This window comes from Eumetopias jubatus, unplaced genomic scaffold (genome assembly GCF_037043125.1).
Source record: "Eumetopias jubatus isolate StellerSeaLion01/CBP00866 unplaced genomic scaffold, mEumJub1_p1.0 scaffold_13, whole genome shotgun sequence".
NCBI classification, from domain to species: domain Eukaryota; kingdom Metazoa; phylum Chordata; class Mammalia; order Carnivora; family Otariidae; genus Eumetopias; species Eumetopias jubatus.
In genome coordinates this window covers 29,666,033-29,687,532 of record NW_028274819.1, presented here as the reverse complement: position 1 = coordinate 29,687,532, position 21,500 = coordinate 29,666,033, and the positions used below count along the sequence as shown (strand labels likewise).

Below are 21,500 nucleotides of genomic sequence, written 5' to 3'. Positions count from 1 at the left end.
TCCACACTGTTTTCCAAAGTGGCTGTACCAACTTGCATTCCCACCAACAGTGTAAGAGGGTTCCCCTTTTTCCACAACCTCTCCAACATTTGTTGTTTCTTGCCTTGTCAATTTTTGCCATTCTAACTGGTGTAAGGTGGTATCTCAGTGCGGTTTTGATTTGAATTTCCCTGATGGCTAAAGATGATGAACATTTTTTCATATGTCTGTTAGCTATTTGTATGTCTTCTTTGGAGAAGTGTCTGTTCATGTTTTCTGCCCATTTTTTGACTGGATTATTTGTTTTTTGGGTGTTGAGTTTGAGAAGTTCTTTATCTTGGATACCAGTCCTTTATCTGTAATGTCATTTGCAAATATCTTCTCCCATTCTGTGGGTTGCCTCTTTGTTTTGTTGACTGTTTCCTTTGCTGTGCAGAAGCTTTTTATCTTGATGAAGTCCCAAAAGTTCATTTTTGCTTTTGTTTCACTGGCCTTTGGAGATGTATCTTGAAAGAAGTTGCACTTTAGCCCCTTTCTATTCCATTATCATAATGCTCTTATTGCATAAGTCAGAGCACATCACTCCTCTGACTCCTCTGTTCCAAACCCTCCAGTGGTTTCCCATCTTAATAAGAGCCAAATGTTTTAAAATGGTGTACAAGGCTCTGGAGGATCTGTACCACAACTTTTCTCTCTGATCTTATCTTCCACTGCTCTCCCCCTCACTCACACTGTTGCTGCCATATTTACCTGTAGACGCTGTTTCAGTTTCTTTGCATATCTTGGCATGCTCTTGCCCTAGAGAGCTGCTTGTTCCACAGGTCTTTACTCAAGTATCACCTCAATGAAGCCTTCCCAGGTCAATCAAAAATTCCAAATCCTGTCCTGCCTCACCTGCCACCCACAACATTCCCTACCCCCATCCTTGCTTCTATTTTCTTCTTCACTCTTATCACTGACTAACATTCAGAAGAGCGTCTCATGAAAAGGCTAAGAGCTTGGAGTCTAGAGTGAGACCTCCTAAATTTGAATTTTTGACCCATCATTCTTGTGTAACCTTGGGCAAACCTTTGACCTATAGGAGATGGAAGCTGATGGATAAATTCTTTCTTTTTTCTCCTCCAGGAGAGACACTCCTAAAATCACTGTTTAAATGGCTTCTTGAAGGACAGCTTGATAGCACATTCTTATATTGGCTTTCCTTCCTTTCCTGTTTGTCCCTGGGACTGCACATCCTAATAAGGTAGTAGCACATAAGCCATTTGCCTCAGGTTCTGCCTTCTGAGGAGACCAAGCAAAGACACCATTATCCACATGAACTATAAATGGAAGAAGTTTCCTAAAGGGGATATCCAGAGGAGGAAGAAGTCAGGAGGAAGAACACCAATACCCAGAGGAGGAAGAAGTCAGGATAGGCAGGCAGAAAGCTCAGACAATCACTACAGGGGTGGTCCTACTGTCCTAGCAGTGTCTAACTGACATGACAAAGATAAAGATACAGGTGGGTTGGGGAGACATGCTGGCTTGTTAGACTAATACAGACCAAGATGCATGGCCATTAGTTTATGGAAAAGGAGACCATTTTTTAAAAGCTAGTATAATACGGAAAATTTACTAATTTATATTCTCTTAAAAAATTTTTAGAATCTTACAATTATATTGAACAATCAATCACATAGTACAAAAAAGGGGTTTTAAATAAGTTATAAACAAAGTCTGGAGTTGTGGAAATTAAATATTGTGAAATGGCATGCAATTAAAATGCCCTAATTTGTTTGTGAAGTGAGTAAATAACATTAATTGCATTTAATTAGGAGAAAACAGTATACATAAAAGTTTAAAAATCTCATGAGTAGAGTCCTTTCCAGTCTAGTGTTTTTTTTTCCAAGTTAAATTCTAATTTTTTTATTTTATTATGTTAATCACCATACATCATTAGTTTTTGATGTAGTGTTCCATGATTCATTGTTTGCATATAACACCCAGTGCTCCATTCAATACGTGCCCTCTTTAATACCCATCACCAGGCTAACCCATCCCCCCACACCCCTCCCCTCTAGAACCTTCAGTTTGTTTCTCAGAGTCCATAGTTTCTCATGGTTTGTCTCCCCCTCCAATTTCCCCCCTTCATTTCCTTTATATTTTAATACAATATTTTGTTTAGTAAACATGTTCATAATAATGGCATACAATGAGGTTAACTTATCACATTTCTAAACAAGCAAAATTTGAATTAATAAAGTCTTTCCATATTCCTGACCTTCACTGAGGACCTTTTACCTGTATGGAATTTAAGTCACAAAGGGCACACTATGAAGTGTTTATATAGACATGTATTTATTATTATGAATGAAGCAACATGGGGCCACTCTCCCTTACTAGAGTTACCAGAAAGAAATATGTTATGACAAACTCATTGTATAGTTTCATTTGAGATGTTCCAATTATCTAAGATTTCACTTAATGTGAGGGATGGTGAAAGAATGAATTTGCGTAACTTCTTTAAGAAGTAAGTTGAGGAAATACCTGTAACTCTTTTACAACAAAGATATTAAGCATTTCAGAGCAAATCAATATTTGCAGGAGTTTTAGACATAAAAGATCATGAAACTAGAGCTGGGAGAGATGGGAGAGATGAGGGTGAATAGCCTTCTCATTAAAAAATTACTGTCGCATTGACTGGAAGTCCTAGCCATAGCAATCAGGCAACAAAAAGAAATAAAAGTCATCCAAATTGATAAGGAAGAAGCAAAACTTGTGGACGACATGATACTCTACATAGAAAACCCAAAAGACTCCACCAAAAAAACTGCTAGAAATGGGGTACCTGGACAGCTCAGTTGATTAAGCATCTGCCTTTAGCTCAGGTCATAATCCCAGGGTCCCGGGATTGAGCCCCACTCCAGGCTCCCCAAGTCTGCTTCTCCCCTGCTTGTACTCTCTTGCTACTCTCTCTCTCTCAAATACATACATACATACATACATACATACATACATACATAAAATCTTTTTAAAAATCTGCTAGAACTGATAAACAAATTCAGTAAAGTCACAGGATACAAAATTAATTAACAGAAATCTGTTGCATTTCTGTACACTAATAATGAAGCTGCAGAAAAAGAAATTAAGAAAACAATCCCAATTACAATTGCACCAAAATAATAAGATACCTAGGAATAAACCTAACCAAAGAGGTGAAAGACCTGTACTCTGAACACTATAAAACACTGATGAAAGAAATTGAAGATGATGCAAAGAAATGGAAAGTACATTCCATGCTCATGGATTGTTAAAATGTCTATACTACATGAAGCAATCTACACATTTAATGCTATCTCTATCAAAATACCAACAGCACTTTTCACAGAACTAGAACAAACATTCCTAAAATTTGTACAGAACCACAAAAGACACCAAATAGACAAAGCAATCTTGAAAAAGAAAAGCAAAGCTTGAGGCATCACAATTCTGGACTTCAAGTTATATTACAAAGCTGTAGTGATCAAAACAGTATGGTACTGGTACAAAAATAGACACACAGATCAGCGAAATAGAATAGAAAACCCAGAAATAAACCCACAAATATATAGTCAATTAATCTTCAACAAAGCAGGAAAAAATATCCAATGGGAAAAAGTCTCTCTAACAAATGGTGTTGGGAAAACTGGACAGCAACATGCAAGACAATGAAACTCGACCCCTTTCTTACACCAAACACAAAAATAAATTCAAAATGGATTAAAGACCTAAATGTGAGACCTGAAACCATAGAAATCCTAGAAGAGAACATGCAGTAACTTCTCTGACATCAGCTGTAGCAACTTTTTTCTAGATATATCTCCTAAGGCAAGAGAAACAAAGCAAAAATAAATTATTGGGACTACATCAAAATAAAAGGCTTTTGCACAGCAAAGGAAACAATCAACAAAACTGAAAGGTAACCTGTGGAATAGGAGAAGATATTTGCAAATGATGTATCCAATTAAGGGTTGGTATCCAAAATATAAAAAGAATTTCTAAAACACCCAGAAAACACCTAGAAAAACAAATAATCCAGTTAAAAAGTGAACAGAAGATATAAACAGACTTTTCTCCAAAGAAGACATACAGATGGCCAAGAGAAACATGAAAAGATGCTCATCATCACTTATCATCAGGGAAATGCAAATCAAAACTACAAGGAGATACCCCCTCACACTGTCAGAATGGCTAAAATCAACAACACAGGAGACAACAGGTGTTGGCAAGGATTAGGAAAAAAAAGAACCCCCTTGCACTGCTGGTGGGAAGGCAAACTGGTGAAGTCACTCTAGAAAACAGTATGGAGGTTCCTCAAAAAGTTAAAAATAGAACAACCCTATGATCCAGCAATCAGTCTACTGGGTATTTACCCAAAAAATACAAAACAAACAAACAAACAAAAAAACAACCCACTAGTTCAAAGGGATACATGCACCTCTATGTTATAGCAACATTATTTACAATAGTCAAATTATGGAAGTAAGCCCAAGTGTCCACTGAGTGATGAATGGATAGAGAAGATGTAGAATATATATATTAAATACAGACACACACACACACACACACACACACACACACACACACACACAGGAATACCATTCAGCCATAAACAATGAAATCTTGCCATTTGCAATGACATGGATGGAGCTAGAAAATATAATGCTAAGCAAAATAAGTCAGTCAGAGAAAGACAGATACCTTATGATTTCATTCATATGTGGAATTTAAGAAACAAAACAATGAGCAAAGGGGAAAAAAAGAAAGAGAGAGAGAGAGAGGGAGAGAGAGACAAACCCAGAAACAGATTCTTAATTATAGAGAACAAACAAATTGATTAAGGAGTACACTGGTCGTGATGAGCCCTGGGTGATGTATGGAAGTGTTGAATCACTATATTGTACACCTGAAACTAATATTACACTGTATGTTCACTAACTGGAATTAAACTAAAAACTTTAAAAAGTTACTCTCCCATTGAAGTCTTGGTGTAAAATAGCTAATATTTCCCTCTTTCTTTCTTTCCAAACCATGGAAGGGAAAGGCAAGAGGAACAAGATGCTCCCTTGAGGTTAGTCTGTGAGAGCTATCAATTCAGAAGTACGATGTGGAACTAAGATTTTTTTTTTTCAATATTGCATGCATCCTGTATTTCTGGTAAACTTATCTGGACTGTGCTATCATAGCTCCTAGTTATTTTTAGATCCTTTCACTTCCTAAGCTCTCGTGGAAGTGGGAACTACTATAGACATTGGTTTTAGCGCCCCTGTAGCATTGTTGACTTCAGAGGGCTTCCTTTGCCTTCCAGTTAGATGAAGTAAGCCTAAGGGTCTTCTCTTTAACATGAGACATCACAGAACCCAATCCAAAGAAATGAAAAATTATCTTAGGTTTTAAAACTTTCCAAATCTATGACCAATCACTGGCAGTTCTTTGTTTAAGCTACTTTAACCCTTGTTCTGGTGTTTAAGGCACTTTTACTTCATCATCTATGGAAAGAGAAGTATGCTATCAGGATAACGAAGGACAACAAAAACATGGAAAATTCATTAATAAGCATGGAGTGCTGTTTCTTCCCCCACATTTTCACCATTGTAATTCTTACGTTCCCATTCATTTCTTTATTGGTTTTCTCTGTGTTCACAATATTCCATGGCACGGCTGGATTTTCAGGAGATGGGCTTTGGTGCTCCCTTAAATGGATAATTCTGCTTTTTCTCCCTCTCATGACAAGAAACAGCCTGTGCTTCTTTGGGGAGTCCAGCTCTTAACTAGTGATCTAAATTTCTTAGTCAAACTGGTCCTCCTTTATCTTTTTGTTATTAATAAACTAATAGATTCTTCAATTTCCTGTCCTGTCTACACCTCCCTTTTATATCCTTATAGTACCAGATAATAATCATAATCTCTTAACAAATTACTAAAATGTGTACTTTTAACTGTTTTGTTTAACATGGGCCTCTTCTAATAGTTATATTTTAATTTAATAATTTGGAAATTTTAGGGGCACCTGGGTGCCTCAGTTGGTTAAGCGTCTAACTCTTGATTTCGGCTCAGGTCATGATATCCAGGTTATGAAATTGAGCCCCGCCTTGATCCCAAGACCCCAGGACCCTGAGATCATGACCTGAGCCAAAACCGAGAGTCAGCTGCTTAACCGACTGAGCCACCCAGGTGCCCTGCAGGATAGTGTTACTTAGATGGATTTCTTATATTCAGTATTTGACTCCACATTCAGGCCCATTCAGAAAATCAGGTCAGATAAGTTTCTGACCATATGACTGAATGAACTGGCTCAACAAACAGCCTTGATTTCTGAGGCACTAAACTTTTTCTGTGAGTTTCTCCTTTCTCCCTTCTTTGTCTTTTATTCATCGAGTCTGCCTTCTTCCTTTTCTGGTTCCTTTCTTTTTGACACACAGCTTATACTTCTTAAACTGTAGGCTCCATGAAGGTAGCAACCATTATCTCCTTCTTTGCTCTGTCTGCATTGCCTAAATGTATGATAAATAATGGTTAGATAAGTCATAAGTTTAGAAGATTAAATCTGTAATAAATTTAATACCTATGTTTATGGTGACCAAAATGTTCTGAATCCCCACAACATGAAGGTCATACTTCTTATATTTCTTCACTGTAGTTTATTTACCTGGAAAGTCCTTTCAAGCAAAATATTAATTGCATTTCATTATACACTGATAATATCATCTTTTTACTTAAAAAATCAATTCTGTAGAAATGCGACTGGAAGAAAATATGGTTCCTTCAGATAAAATGGATCCAGACTTTAAATGAAATAGATTGTATTTGAGTAAGAACTATTTGAGTTCCCTGCTTGGTAAGTATTTTCTTCTCTTCCTTGAACATGGCAAGAAGTAACTGTACTCTTAGGCTGAGTCATTTTGAAATACATGGTCAATTTGTCTTACTTTAGCTAATTTAGTGCCTTAGTCCTTTCCTTTTGGTTTAAAAGTGAGGACCAGAGTTTTGTTGGGGTACAGTCTTATCTCTCCACCCAAAAGCTATTATTCTGTTTGAATGGCTATAGAACTTTGGAGTAGTCCATTTCTATTCCTAAGACCATTTAGTTGTCAAATCTCAGGCCATTAACAAAAATGTATCTTTTTAATGGTGAATTTTAAAGTAACCAGGTTAACTTAGGTTTCCTAATATAATCACCATACATAATTTAAATCAATTAATTAATTAACCAAATTACTTTACTTATATACTGAGGTTTGAAAATGTAAGCACAATGCCTGTGAAATTTGCAGTAATTATAATTTTTTCTCTTTTCCTATATAAGAAAGAATACTTCCTTGTGAGACATTCCTGTCCACCTCCCACCCCATTGGGTGATGGAAACTTAATATTCCAATTAGAAGTGTTCTAGTTTCTGCCAATTTAAAACAGCATTTTTTATTTGTCTTTTAAGGTGTATCCTTTTGTATACGTATTCAACCAAACTGCAGTTTCACATTTCTTACCAGAACTGTTTTGTTTTTGTTTTTGTTTTTTTTTCAGGGATATACCTCCTCCCTTCCAGTTCAACAAACTGTATACCCTTGGGGTAGAGGTCCACGGTCTATATGTGAGTACTTGGCCTTGATCCTCAGAGGCCTCTAAGTATGTGCCTCTTCTGCTCTTTGGCCACCAGGCAACCTGCTGTCATCTGACCCCCACCAGTTAAGGTGTAAATTATCCTGTCTGGTCTGTTTTAGCCTGTTTCTCCTGAACCTCTGGAGAAAAATCTACAATTAGTGCAATTCACAGTTTTGGGTCTTTTTTCTTGGCTTATTCTGGGGCTATTGGTCCCTCGGTGCCACTTCCCCACATTTGGCTCCATGTTGGCTCTCACTACAAACCCGAGTCTCAGACACATAATTCACCTAGCCACTGGTCAGGCTGCCTAACCCTCAGCCTCTGGTATTTTGAAGAACTCCTTTCTCACTCAACAAAACTCAGCTATCTAAACTGTTGCTTTACTACTAAATATAAGAACCTCTAAATGTAAGTCTAAATATAAAAACATCTTCGGGGCCTAAGTAATGACTTCTTGGTTTCAGACTCCATCTGTCTTTTTCCTAAAGTGCTGAGACTCATTTAATCAGTGAAGAGGCACAGGAAATTGTGATTTAAGGGGAAAGAGAAAACCTGATTGAAATCAGAAAACATGACAAAACAACTAAAAAATCAGAAGAAAATATCTTTTAAAAATCTTTAGAGTGTATCATTGACATAGCAATAAAGCAAAATATACTAAGGACCCAGAGAGGTAAACAGAGTGCTGAAACTGGATTTTATTTTGAGGAAATCTGCCACACCCCAGTGAACTTGAGTTTCTGTTTCCATGGTCTTGCAGGGTAAGGACACAGGAGGCAAATTCCAGGGCCTAGCCAAGGTGGGAGATCCAACAGAAACCTCCCCTCATAAAACAAGAGTCACAGGCTAAGTTTCATTGAAAAGGCAAGCCAGAAATAACACTCTCCGGGTGGCTTCAAGTAAATTAGATTGTCTCAAACATTTTCTCTTACAGAAAAGAAAAATAATCTTCATTGAGAATTATAATACAGGCTGACGCTCACTTGTAGTTTAAAATGCATGAGATAAAGAGGAAGAGAAAATTAATTATCTGAAAGAAATATGCCTGAAAACATGATGCAAAAATGTACTGTAAAGAGACACAGACATGAAAAATATGAAAGAGAGGTTAAGAGACATGGAGGTCAAAATAAGAAGCTTTAGCTTACATGTAATCGGGGTTTTCTGTAAAGAATGGAATGAGGGGATATAAGAAAGAGAATATTTGATAATGGGTGATACACGTCCAGAAATTATGCATGATACCAGTCCACAGAGTCTAGAACCCCAAGCAGGGACAATAAAAAGAAACTCTTTCTCAGACATTTTGTGGTGAAACTGAAAAATACCAAAGGAAAGGAAAGATACTAAAAACAGTCAGAGAAAAGAGAAATTGCCTTCAAAGGAATAACATTTAGAATGATAGATGACTGCTGGATAGCAACAATGGAAGGTAGAAGTCAGTGATGACATCTTCCATTTGCTAATGAAAATACCTTATATAAAGAAGGGCAAAAAGACATTTTCATATAAGCAAAAACTGAAGGAGTTTGCTACCAATAACTAAAAGAAAGGTGTACGAGATTGAAGGAAAGTAATCACAGATGGAAGAACTGAGATGTAAGAAGGAATTATAACAAGAAAGAGGAAAAAATGGGGCTAAATTTAAATAAATATTTGCTACCTATAACGATTTAATATTTTGTGGAAGTTTTTAAAAAAGATAAAATTCTTAATATCTTGAGGAACCTCCATGCCGTTTTCCAGAGTGGCTTTACCAGCTTGCATTCCCACCAACAGTGTAAAAGAGTTCACTTTCTCCACATCCTTGCGAACATCTGTTGTTTCCTGTCTTGTTAATTTTTGCCATTCTAACTGGTGTAAGGAGGTATCTCATTGGGGTTTTGATTTGTATTTCCCTGATGGCTAGTGATGTTGAACATTTTTTCATGTGTCTGTTAGCCATCTGTATGTCTTCTTTGAAGAAGTGTCTGTTCATGTCTTCTGCCCATTTTTTGACTGGATTATTTATTTTTGGGTGTTGAGTTTGAGAAGTTCTTTATAGATGGGATACCAACCCTTTATCTGTAATGTCATTTGCAAATATCTTCTCCCATTCTGTTGATTGCCTCTCAGTTTTGTTGACTATTTCCTTTGCTGTGCAGAAGCTTTTTATCTTGATGAAGTCCCAAAAGTTCATTTTTGTTTTGTTTCCCTTGCCTTTGGAGACGTGTCTTGAAAGAGATCGCTGTGGCCAATGTCAAAGAGGTTACTGCCTATGTTCTCTTTTAGGATTCTGATGGATTCCTGTCTCACATTTAGGTCTTTCATTCATTTTGAGTTTATCTTTGTGTATGGTGTAAGAGAATCGTCCAGTTTTATTTTTCTGCATGTGGCTGTCCAATTTTCCCAGCACCATTTATCGAAGAGACTCTCTTTTTCTTCATTGGATATTCTTTCCTGCTTTTTTGAAGATTAGTTGACCATAGAGTTGAGGGTCCATTTCTAGGGTCTCTATTCTGTTCCACTGATCTATGTGTCTGTTTTTGTGTTGAGATGCCTTTCAACAGACAAATGGATAAAGAAGATGTGGCTCATATATACAATGAAATAATACTCAGTCATCAGAAAGGATGAATACCCATCATTTGCATCGACATGCATGGAACTGGAGGGGATTATGCTAAGTGAAATAAGTCAAGCAGAGAAAGACAATTACCATATGGTTTCACTCATATGTGGAATAAAAGCAATAGTGCAGAGGAGCATAGGGGAAGGGAGGGAAAACTGAATGGGAAAAAATCAGAGAGGGAGACAGACCATGAGAGACTCTGGACTCCAGGAACAAACTGAGGGTTACAGAAGGGAAGGGGGTGGGGGAATGGGGTAGCCGAGTGATGGGTATTAAGGAGGGCACGTGTGGCGATGAGTACTGGGTGTTATACGCAAACAATGAATCATGGATCACTACATCAAAAACTAATGATGTAATGTATGGTGATTAACATAACATAATAAAATAAGAAAAAACTAATGATGTACTATATGCTGGCTAATTGAACATGATAATAAAAATAAATAAATAAATATAAAAAGATAATATTCGTGACAATAATAGCACATGTTACAAATTGTGTGATTGAAGTTAAGGTTTTCTAATGTTCTTGATTATTTGGGAGAAGAGTAAATACATTTGTTAACTTTAGATTTTGATCATTTACATATGCAAGCTGAAACATTCTGAGTAATAACAAAAAAGAATGGAAATGGAATGTACAATTTCCAAACTAGTAGAGAGGAAAATGTAATGAGAAAAAAAATCAACCTAAAAGAACATAAGAATGGAGAAAAAATGAAACACAGGAAAGGCAGGACAAATAGAAAGCGAATAATAATCCAAATATATTTGTTATGGCAATAAATAGACAAGACCAAATCCTTTAGTTTAGAGACAAAGTTTGTCAGATAATTGTTTTTATATTAACTATATGCTGATTATTAGAGACCCTCCTAATGAAGAATATAAAAATATAATAAGTAAAAGGATGGAAAGAAGATATATTAAGCAAATAACAATAATAATAATAATTAGCTGGGCTATTTCTATTAATTTTGCATAATTGAGATTTTTTCCTAGAACTCGAAGAGTCTCTACATAATGATAAATGTTTCAATTCACTAGGGAAAAGTATTTCTAAATATGTATGTGTCCCAGAACTAAATTTCAAAATACATAAAGTAAAATTTGACAGACTACAAGAAGAAATAAGTTCATTTTCATAATGAAAGACTTAAACACATCTTTCTAATGAATTGGTACAAAAGCAGAATTAATTGATCTCTTGAACCTAACAACTGTAATTTAAAAGATTCATGGAAATTTTCAGAAAATTGAGCACATACCAAGCCTAAAAGGAAATCTCAACAACCACCTCTTATACTAAAAGATACAACCTCATTAAGTTGTCCACTGGGAAGAACTGGCCACATGTAGGTAAGCTTGTTCCAGAGAGGATTTTCAACTCTGGAATGTTTCCACTGGCCTGGCTTATTAGTCCCTTCATGTTTTATGGCCCACCTAAAACAAAATAAGAGACAAAAAGGAATTTAGTAAGATTAAATATCACTTCAAAATATTTTTAAAAATCAGGAAAAATTGGCAATGTCATAACTGACACTGGAATTTGAGGCAAAACTCAAAGTGAACAATCATTTTATAATAACAATGACATAAATAACAATACTAACAGAAAAAATCAAACAAAACTTTTTAGACATTCAAAGAGAAACTGACATAAACACAATTATTGTGAAAGACATCATTATAAGACCAATAGATTATAAACCACCAAGCAAATTTTTCTAGGGTAGCAAATAAGAATATGAAATATCTGACTGGTACAACTAATAAATGTAAGTATGCTCATTTATTTATATACATTGTAGCCTACTAACAGAAAATACATTTCTCAACAATTCTTTGAACATTAGTATTTGCCACATACTAACAACGTAAAACCCCAATAATATAACTTAAAAAACACATTCTTGGGTGCCAGCGTGGCTCAGTCAGTTAAACATCTGCCTTTGGCTCAGGATCAAGTCCAGAGTGGCGCTCCCTGCTCATCAGGGAGCCTGCTTTTCCCTCTCCCCCACTGCTAGTGCTCACTTTCTCGCTCTCTCTCTCTCTCAAATAAATAAATAAATAAAATCTTTAAAACAAACAAAACACATTCTCTCTCCCCAAATATTATTATATCATACAAAGAAAAAATAGTATGATCAATAGCTGTTTAGAAAGCAATGAAAATAATCATGAAAACATATAATCTAGAATTATATTCAAAGGTAAATTCATAATGTTAAGTGCTTTTTTAAAAAACAGCCAAATTGAGAAGGAGAACTAATAAACATTCAAGTCAATTATTTTAAAGTATATATAAAATTGTCCCATGGAAAATAGATGAAAGGAAATAATATTCAAATAGAAATAAATAAATTAGAAAATAGAACATCAGTAGAATGGTTCAAAGAAATGTTTTTGAAATAAAAATAAAATAGCAAATCTCTTGCAAGTAAATCTAGATTAATATAATACAAACCAAACGGAAAATTGAGCTAAATATTTGGCATAGAAAAGATTGAAAGAGTGTATTATGCACGTGTAAGTTAATAAATGCAAAAATTCTAATGAAATAAATGATTTTTCTTAAACCTCGTAGATTTGAAACAGAAAATAAAGAACATGCCCTTGCTCACATAACTTCACAGGTCATAGACCAGATCATTTTCATGCTATATAAAATATTTTAGACCATAACTACATAGAAAACTAGTTAATTTATTCCATAAAGGAGAGATAAGCTTCATAATAAAGTCTATCACTGGTAATTTAAGAAGACAGTAATTTTACTTAAAATTAAGATATAAAATTCCTTAATCAATATTAGCCAATAAAATTTAACATTATGGCAAGAGAATAATCACTATATACAGTAAGTCATACTGAGCCTAGAGAGGAAATGATGGACATTTATCAATATAATAAATCACTGATTAATGAGGGAGAATACAAGAAGCAAACCATCACTTATAATTTTCGAGCATATGTGATGGTCACTGGAGCCTAAAAGTTTTCTGAAATAGCCCAGCCCCAATCAGAACCATCTGCAATACTCAATCTCCCATAAGCTTGATGGAAATTCTTGGGGCCTGGGCAGCAAGGGGTGGGGTGGCTGGAAAGACTTGTTCCCTACCAACATGGAACCAGGTGGAATCAAGTTGAGGGCTCTTATAAACCAGGGCATATAGCTCCTGTGTTACATTTCTCTTCTCTCAATGAAATCATGTTTTAGTTTCCCACAATGCCTCCCAGAGTGTTAGCTACATACTTTAAATACCCAACCACCTGAAATGAAGTCTAAGGAGAAATGGAAAGTTGATTCTTTCAGACAACATATTTGAACCATGGGAAAATGAATCAACCTCAGAAAGTGGTAAGCTCCTGCTGTTGCTGGTGAAATGACAGGAATACACACAATTGGTTCACAACAATTTTTATGTTTCTGAATACCTGGCAATCTCCTAAGGATCTGCTTCTATTGCAAACCTCTCTAGTTGTAGTTTTTTTCATCCACATCTCAAGTTCTCCTGGCCCTGAAGGTGTATGTGGAAGCTCTCTTTCTTGCTCCTCATAACCACTTCCAGACTATTGCTCCTGCATCCTCCTCCAAAGATCTTTGCTTCCAAGCACATATCAGTAGACCAGAGCACCTATTATCCTTCTTTGTTGCATTCATATCAGTTCTTCTATATCTTTCCCTCTCATTTATTGAAGATTTTACCATCCTGGCTTGTTTTAGTTCTCTCCCCCTCTGCTCCTGTAATCATTCAATGTCTTTTAAATATCTAAGTAGACAAACGCCCTGGCCTCTCAGTACCTCTAATGATCTTAACTCCATCTCATATCAGCTACCCTTCCCGTGGACGCAGACTCAAACTGATCATTACAAATAACTGTACCACTTCTAAAATATCAATTGCAAGAAGCCCACCTTCTCACCATCATCTCCCTTTTCTCTAGTTCACACATTTAAGTAGCCCACTCTAACAATTCTTCACTCTACCAGATGCTCCAAACCATTGTTTCTATCACCTTGTCACACTCCATAACTCCCTGCCAGGTCTACTCTTCCCTCTATACTTAGCCAGGATTCATGGTCCAGCATTACAGCCACCCTCTTGTCCTGACTCATTTCCCTACTCTACCTTCTTTGTAGTCAATTTAAAAAAAAATAGAAATCAACCCCAATCCAATTCTTTACCTACTGTTCAAGAGTTAAACAGTGGCTAGAGAAAACACATAAGAAACCATTAATGGAATCATAATAAATCAACAGAGAACAAGGAGAGTGGGAGGCAGTGAGGATATATTGCAGAGTGTTTTGAGAATTTGAGTAGCTTTGGGTTCCCACAATGATTGGAGGACATTACTGCCATTTCAACTGGTCGGGAATGAAGAATACCAAATGCCCTTCAAAGTACAGGAAAGTCCTGCACAAAGAGTTTGTCCTGCATTCCACAGACTTTCAAATTTCCCTCAAAACACTCATGTTAGGTGGATACATACTTATCTGAGTCCAAAACCAAACTACATTTTATAATAAACAAAGTATTTTTGCATGATTATAATACACACCAAATTTTCTAGGAGTGCAGCACCCTCAAATATCTCAAAGAAGAAAAATTTGATGCTTCATGTGTCATTTACTCTTTTGGAAAAATCCTATCACTAATGACACTACCATTCATGGTTTTTGAGTCATGAGTATAACACAACTGTATAATTTGGCATTTGTAGTTCACACATTTAGCTGGTATTACATATAGGAATAAGAATCTGCAAACTTAATCATATTGTCCAGTATAGCTGTGCTGAAAATTTATACTGAAATGTATATTACTTTTATTTTTAAATTATTTTTCTTTTACTACCATTATTATTACTAGACAGTCATTTGTTTAGAAATTATATTGGTGTATAGGTTATCTTAACTATGAATTTGATTTTAGGATAGTAAAGGATCATTACAAAATATTTGTTATACAAAGGGAGCATCAGATATGATACTGCTGACAACCACTATTTTTAAATGTACTACCACAAACCTCAAGTGGGTCGTTAGGACTTCTGGGCCATCCCACTGCCTTCCTCCAGCCCACTGATTCCAGGCCTCTGAGAAACACACCATTTCCTTCTCATTAAACCTCCCATACCCTGCCATCCATTGCTCAGTGCTGCTGGAGATCTTATTTCACTGAGAAAACAGAAGTGTTCAAAAGAGACCTTCCCTTTCCTCCCGTCAGCAAATCTTCTGGACTCCTCCCTCTAGACCCCTACACTTTACCTGTCTTCCTGCTACAGTGGAGCAGTCTGTGCTCCAGTCTAAGGCCAAAACTTCTGCTTGTGGCCTAAACCCTTATTCTCTCTCATGTAGGACTTTGTTTCTGCACTGCACTATTAATCTTCCTGTCCTCAGAGTCATTCCATCCGCGTAATATCTAACAGTCAGACATCTTTAAAAAAAGAAAAAAAAAAGAACTTTCTCTACACCCCACATCCACCTCCAGTTATTGCCTTATTTCTTTGTATTACTTTATAGAAATGCCTTAAAAGATTCATCTCCTCTTTTCTCCTTTTCTCTTAGACCAATTCCAACTGGATTTTCACCTCTGAAACTCCATTAAAACTGCCCCATCAGGATTTTCACATTACCAAAGTTAAAACTCATTTCTTAAGATATACCTGAACAGCAATGTCTAACAAAAGATCATTCTTTCCTTAAATACTTTCTTCACTTGACTTGACTTCCCTTGACTTCCATGAAATCACATTCTCTTGGTTTTCTTCCATATTAGTAGCCAAAATTGTTACTCTCCTCTTGCTTGCCAGAGGGTGGGAAATAAATCCCATAAAAATCTAGGGCTTGCTACATCAGTGTAGTTTTTAGTGTCCACTGGTCTGGTATATGTAAGGATATTCCTCTAAAATAAAGGTCAAGTTGTTGCATTTTGTACCTCTTACTGCATCAACAACAAAAGACACAGCACTGATGGATCCTTTTGGGTTTAGAAACAACATGTACCACACTTCAAAAATACTGCTGTGACCCTTTTACCAGAAATCCCAGAAGGCTGTCAATTTCAACAGGTGTTCAGAGCATGACAGGAATCTGAAGCAGTTCCAGGTGGTGGTACAAGCTACCCTGCCTCCTGGATGGTATGACCTGGCGGATCCAATGGCCCTGGAGGTATCTGAAGTGGTGAGGATGCTGTGTTAAGTCTCTGGTGAGCCCCATACTCTTGTTGCAGTATAGACCCTGGCATTCTATAGCAAGATAATACTCTGTAATAGGGAACAACTCTGTTTTTGAAAAATAATCCCTGGTGTATTGAAAAGCTTTTTTTGAGACTGAGAACTGGAGCATTGTATCATCAAGTGACTGAAATCTGAACCACCTGGAATGAACTGAGTGTAGTCATATCCTCCATGTCATAAGGTAAGACAGATGCAATTACATTCTATTGTACAATGGAAGTGGTACATTCAGGATCAGGCTCAAGCCAAGTACAGAAGGCATTAGCCTATTGCAGTGTTTCCTCTCCCTTAATATACACATATGTCCTCGAGAGGATTTCTGTACAGCCATTGGCCAGAAGGATTCAAGCCTGGTTCACAAAGCAGTCAGTATGATATGTTAGTGCTGGTCAGAAGTGGACTACTGCTATACTATAGTCCCACTTGGGTGTGGTTGTGAAGAATAGTGGTGAAAAGAAATTGTCCTATTAGAGTTGTGAGTAGCACACTTGATCATCTACTTTGTAGAAAGGAATAGGTAATCAGAGCATGGATATACATTTATTCATGGGCAGTGATATTAATGATTTGGCCTGTTGTTCAGGAGCTTCAAAAAAGCAAAACTGAAAGATCAAGAATATGGAATTCTGAGAAAAAGGTATGAAGTTGAACCTACATGGAGGATACAAAGCATGCGAATTTTATTTCTCACGTTAATGCCCACGAGAGAGCATCCATCACAGAAGAGGTTCTCAACAACCAAGTGGACAGAATGACCATAGCGCCCATGAAAATGCTTATATATAAGGGAACCGTCTTATAGCAAAAGAGGTATAACAGTGAGCCACAGGATTCACTTGTCTTACATTGTACTTTGTCACTCAAAAGTGGCTTGCCCGATAGAATGGAGAAATGGCCTTAAAGTCTCAACTAAGGTTACAGATTAGGAAACACTTTGCAGGGTTCAGGTGCTATCCTAAAGGATCAGTATGTGCAGTGACTCCAGCAATATGTGTGTTGTGTCCTCAATAGCTAGAATATGTGGGTTCAGAAACCAATGGGTAGAGGGAGGATTGGCCCTTCCTACCATCACTCCTTATGGCCAACTTCAAAATTTGTGCTCCTGTTTCCAAAAGCAGGCTTCTCTGCGTTAGAATGCTAATTTTCACTGTGGGAATACTTCCATAAGATATATATAAGATAAGTCTCCTACTGACCTACAGAAACCAGCATTACCTGGCCACTTTGGGCTCCTCACGCCAGTAGATCAGAAGGTCAATAAAGGAGTTACTCTATTGACTGGAAAACTGATCTTGATTACCATTATGAGTGAAATTTTCTCCTACACAATGGAGGCAAGGAGGAGGCAAAAGTCAAACCCAGGACCTCAGAGGCATCACTTAGTGCTTCTATGCACAGTGAAAAGTGCAAATGGGTAATTGCTGCAATCAGTCTGATAATGGCAGAGAAATAAAGAGCTGAGACCTCTCAGGGACAAAGTCTTGGATAAAGTAACCCAGACTAAACAAAGTGCTGGACAAGAGTAAGAGAAATCTAGAATGGGTCGAGGAGGAGGGAGTTAATGCCTGTCAGTTAGTCGTAAGGTCAGCATGGGGGACGGAGGCTTAATTTGCTCACCCTTTTTAAGTCATTTTAGAAGAATGCAACAGATGACCACATTGAAGTACTGGAAAGTCACTTCCCCCTCTTGAGACAGACTTGAGGGCATCTTGTACTCTTATGACATCTAGATATAATTAGAGGTGAAGTGGATTGGAGTGGAGCAAGAGTTAGACAGAACCAGGCCCAGTTCCTGTGTCTCTTCAAGTTCACTCATCCCTATAAGCTTCCCTTGTTCACATGCTCAGTGGAGATCCTCAGCCACCAGTGTTGTCACTCCATCTTCTACCACCTCCAACTCTCTCATCCACCTCTAGCGAGACGGCCAGGCTTTAGCATAGCCTCATTAACATCCACTGAATCAGGAGCCAGAGTGGCTCCATTTCCCAGATCTAACAGGTTTTTTCCACTATTTCAGCATGCAGATAAAACACTGCACCATGGAGCATGGGCTCTGGCTTCCCCAAAGACTACCTGAAAAGGCCCTGGAAAGGTCACTAACATAACCCAGAGGTGAGGGGGTGGTCAATGTGTCCTGGGGTGAACTTTGATTAATGAGGACTCACAGACAAGAAGTCAATAAATAAATCTGTTTCCTTTTCTCACCAAGATACAGTGGTTGTACAAGCCTGGTGGAAGTCATCCCAAGTGAGATTACTTAGGAAACTACGGCCACCTCCCTGATAAAAAGATACCTAGTATCTTTTTTCCTCCTTCCCTGCCACACTCTGCTTTTTCTTCCACTTTGGCTGACCTAGGACTGCACTTCCTAATAAAACCTTAGCATATATAAATGCTGCCCCAGGCCATTGTTTTCCAGGAGACTAGAATGAAAACACCAAGAAGAGGTAGGGAGAGGTCATTTAAATCTCTAGCCAGCCATACACTCAGGTAGGGTAACTTTTCCTAAGGGCATGGAGACAGGATTTAATTATCAAGTGTAAGGACTCAAAAATAGAACTTCAACCATATTATACCATATGCTTATAATTTCTAGAAGCATACTAAAAGGATATATGGATAGAAACTTATTTTTCAGTTTCATTCTAAGGTTTTTTAAGAAAGGAAAAACATTCATTCTTCTGGTTGCAGTTCCTTTGTAACTTTAGCCCATCAGTGTCTTTAAAAGGAGCTGGTCAAGTTCAACTTACACTGTTAATAAACATTCACATAGAGTAAAGGCCATTAGACTTCAGAGTTCCAGCACAGTATGAGCTTTTATGTAAAAAGCAATAGACATATTAATATTCTGTTTTATAAATGAAGAGCTGACAAACCCTTAACTGTAATGGCACCAGCAGGCCGAGCTATAATGACTGTGCATGTGCATAACATAAATTAGAACTTTACAGCATTGTTAAGGACTCCAGAATCTTAATTCCTGAAAGCCTACACTAGGTGGAGACAGTGATTCGTGCAATGCTTGCAGGCAGCCTTTCTCTGATCCCTGAAGAATTTATCTCTATTTAGTATTTTCCCTTCTTCTCTTTAGTGTGAAAAAGGGTATTCTTGAACAATTAGGTGTTTTTAATAAAAACATTATATAAAACAAAATGTCTTAGACTTTGGAAAGACCTACTTGAAAACACACATATACACACCGTACAAGGCCACAAAATAAGGTGTGAAGGCAAGTTTATTTATTTGAAATAATGTCTGTATTAACATTAACAATATAATGCCTTCTCATTAAAGGTAAAATTCTATTTACGATACTTCATGAGAATCTACCCCCAAGGATAGGAGTATGACCAAAGTTAAAATATCCTCGTGGATTTATCTGAGCCTAAAAGATAAAAAATCAGGAGCATTCAACATTTCAGTTGACACATACCTTCTCCTTCAAAAACTAGGTCCAGGATTGATCATATCAATTTCAGTCTGATTAATGGACTCACAGCTCCACCAGAATGTTCTAATCAATTAATCTTATAAAGGTATGGGAAACAAAAACACTTGAGATAATGTTATTGGAGTCCAGTGCCTTTGATGGAACTTCAGCGTGTTGGCAGGCTATGAGAAATTATGCAAGACTGTACCCACTGTGACAGAAAGGTATTATTTTACACTCTTATAAATCAACAGTAAAATAGAAACAAACCTAAATGTGTTGCAGTTGAAGAGCAAACTGTCTTTTTCATATTCTATCAGGACACAATTATATTGTTTCCAAAAATTTAATAAACATAGTAATAAAATATGATATATAATTTGGACCTGATAGAGTAAATTATAAATACCCTGGCAAATGCCAACTCAAATCAACAGTGTCTAACAAACATGCATGTAAAAATAATCAGATTCATACCCCACAACTGTCAGGGAAGCTCTTTAACTCTTTGCTTTGCATGAAGACCTATTTATTTAACTGCTCACTTTTCAGTTTTTAAGGTCATCTAAGCCACAGATTAGACCACTTAGAATTCATCCATAATTAATTTTAAATTGCATGGTTCCTCAGAAACAGCAAATAGCATATTATTCATATAGAATGCTAATATATCTCATACATTGATTTTGATAGAAATCAGTTTGCAAGACTAGCTTTAAGTACCTCATGTCTGAAAAAAAAAGGATAGGAAGAAATGAGTAGATTATAAATAATAATATTAATAACAACAGCAACTACCTATTTGATGGGATTTAATAATACCCCAACAGATTCCCATGGATTTGAACTACTGTGTAGCTTTGCGTGGTTCTAGTCCTCTAGACAGGGAAGAAATCATTTAAAATCAGAACCATATATATGAGCTAATTATTTTAAACACTGTATAATGGTTAAAAGAAACTTGGAGCCATCAAATATAACTCTCTAGTCTTATACCGGTACCACTGCATGAAATATTTTAGGTTACATCTATTTTGCAATTTGCACTGAATATTAAAGGTAAATTTAATAGTCTATATAATAATTATCTTTGAGATTAAATTTCAGATAAATTTACCCCATCAGAAACAAGGCACTGAAGACTGGAGCATCATTAATTTACAAGCCAAAATTTACAAAAATCAAGTAAATTTTGCATATCAACATTATTCTACTTTATTCCTGGAATATTTGGTACAAACTAGTAGATATAGTTGGAATTTGTTCATCTGCCTTATATATTCTCATTTACCCCATCTCTTCACATTATTTTGATAATTAGCAAAGTACTTAAGACAGAGACTGGATTTTAATGGCAAGTAGGGGCTAGGAAGGAAAACTTTATGATCATGTTTCCATCTTGCATAACTAGGAATGTCTAAGAATGAGAAATTGCTCTAAAAATTACACTGAAAATACTATTTTCATAAAAATTTCCATAATTTTATATTATATTCCTCTCAGTTGAAGATCATTAATTAAGTTGAAGACCATTAATTAATTAAGCCCTTTAACACAATCCAAAGTTATTTTTTTAAGATCACTAATGAAATATGATGGAAACCTATCGTACAT

At 36.5% G+C, this 21,500-nt stretch overlaps 1 protein-coding gene across 1 annotated transcript in view; it reads right to left on the bottom strand.

Annotated features, from left to right (window-relative positions):
* DCDC1 (doublecortin domain containing 1) overlaps positions 1–21,500 on the bottom strand; it is a 431,249-nt gene that overhangs the window by 67,493 nt on the left and 342,256 nt on the right. The window contains exon 19 of the mRNA XM_028087718.2: positions 11,533–11,656. Within this exon, the coding sequence (XP_027943519.2) occupies positions 11,533–11,656 (124 nt within the window). The remainder of the gene's footprint in view (positions 1–11,532; positions 11,657–21,500) is intronic.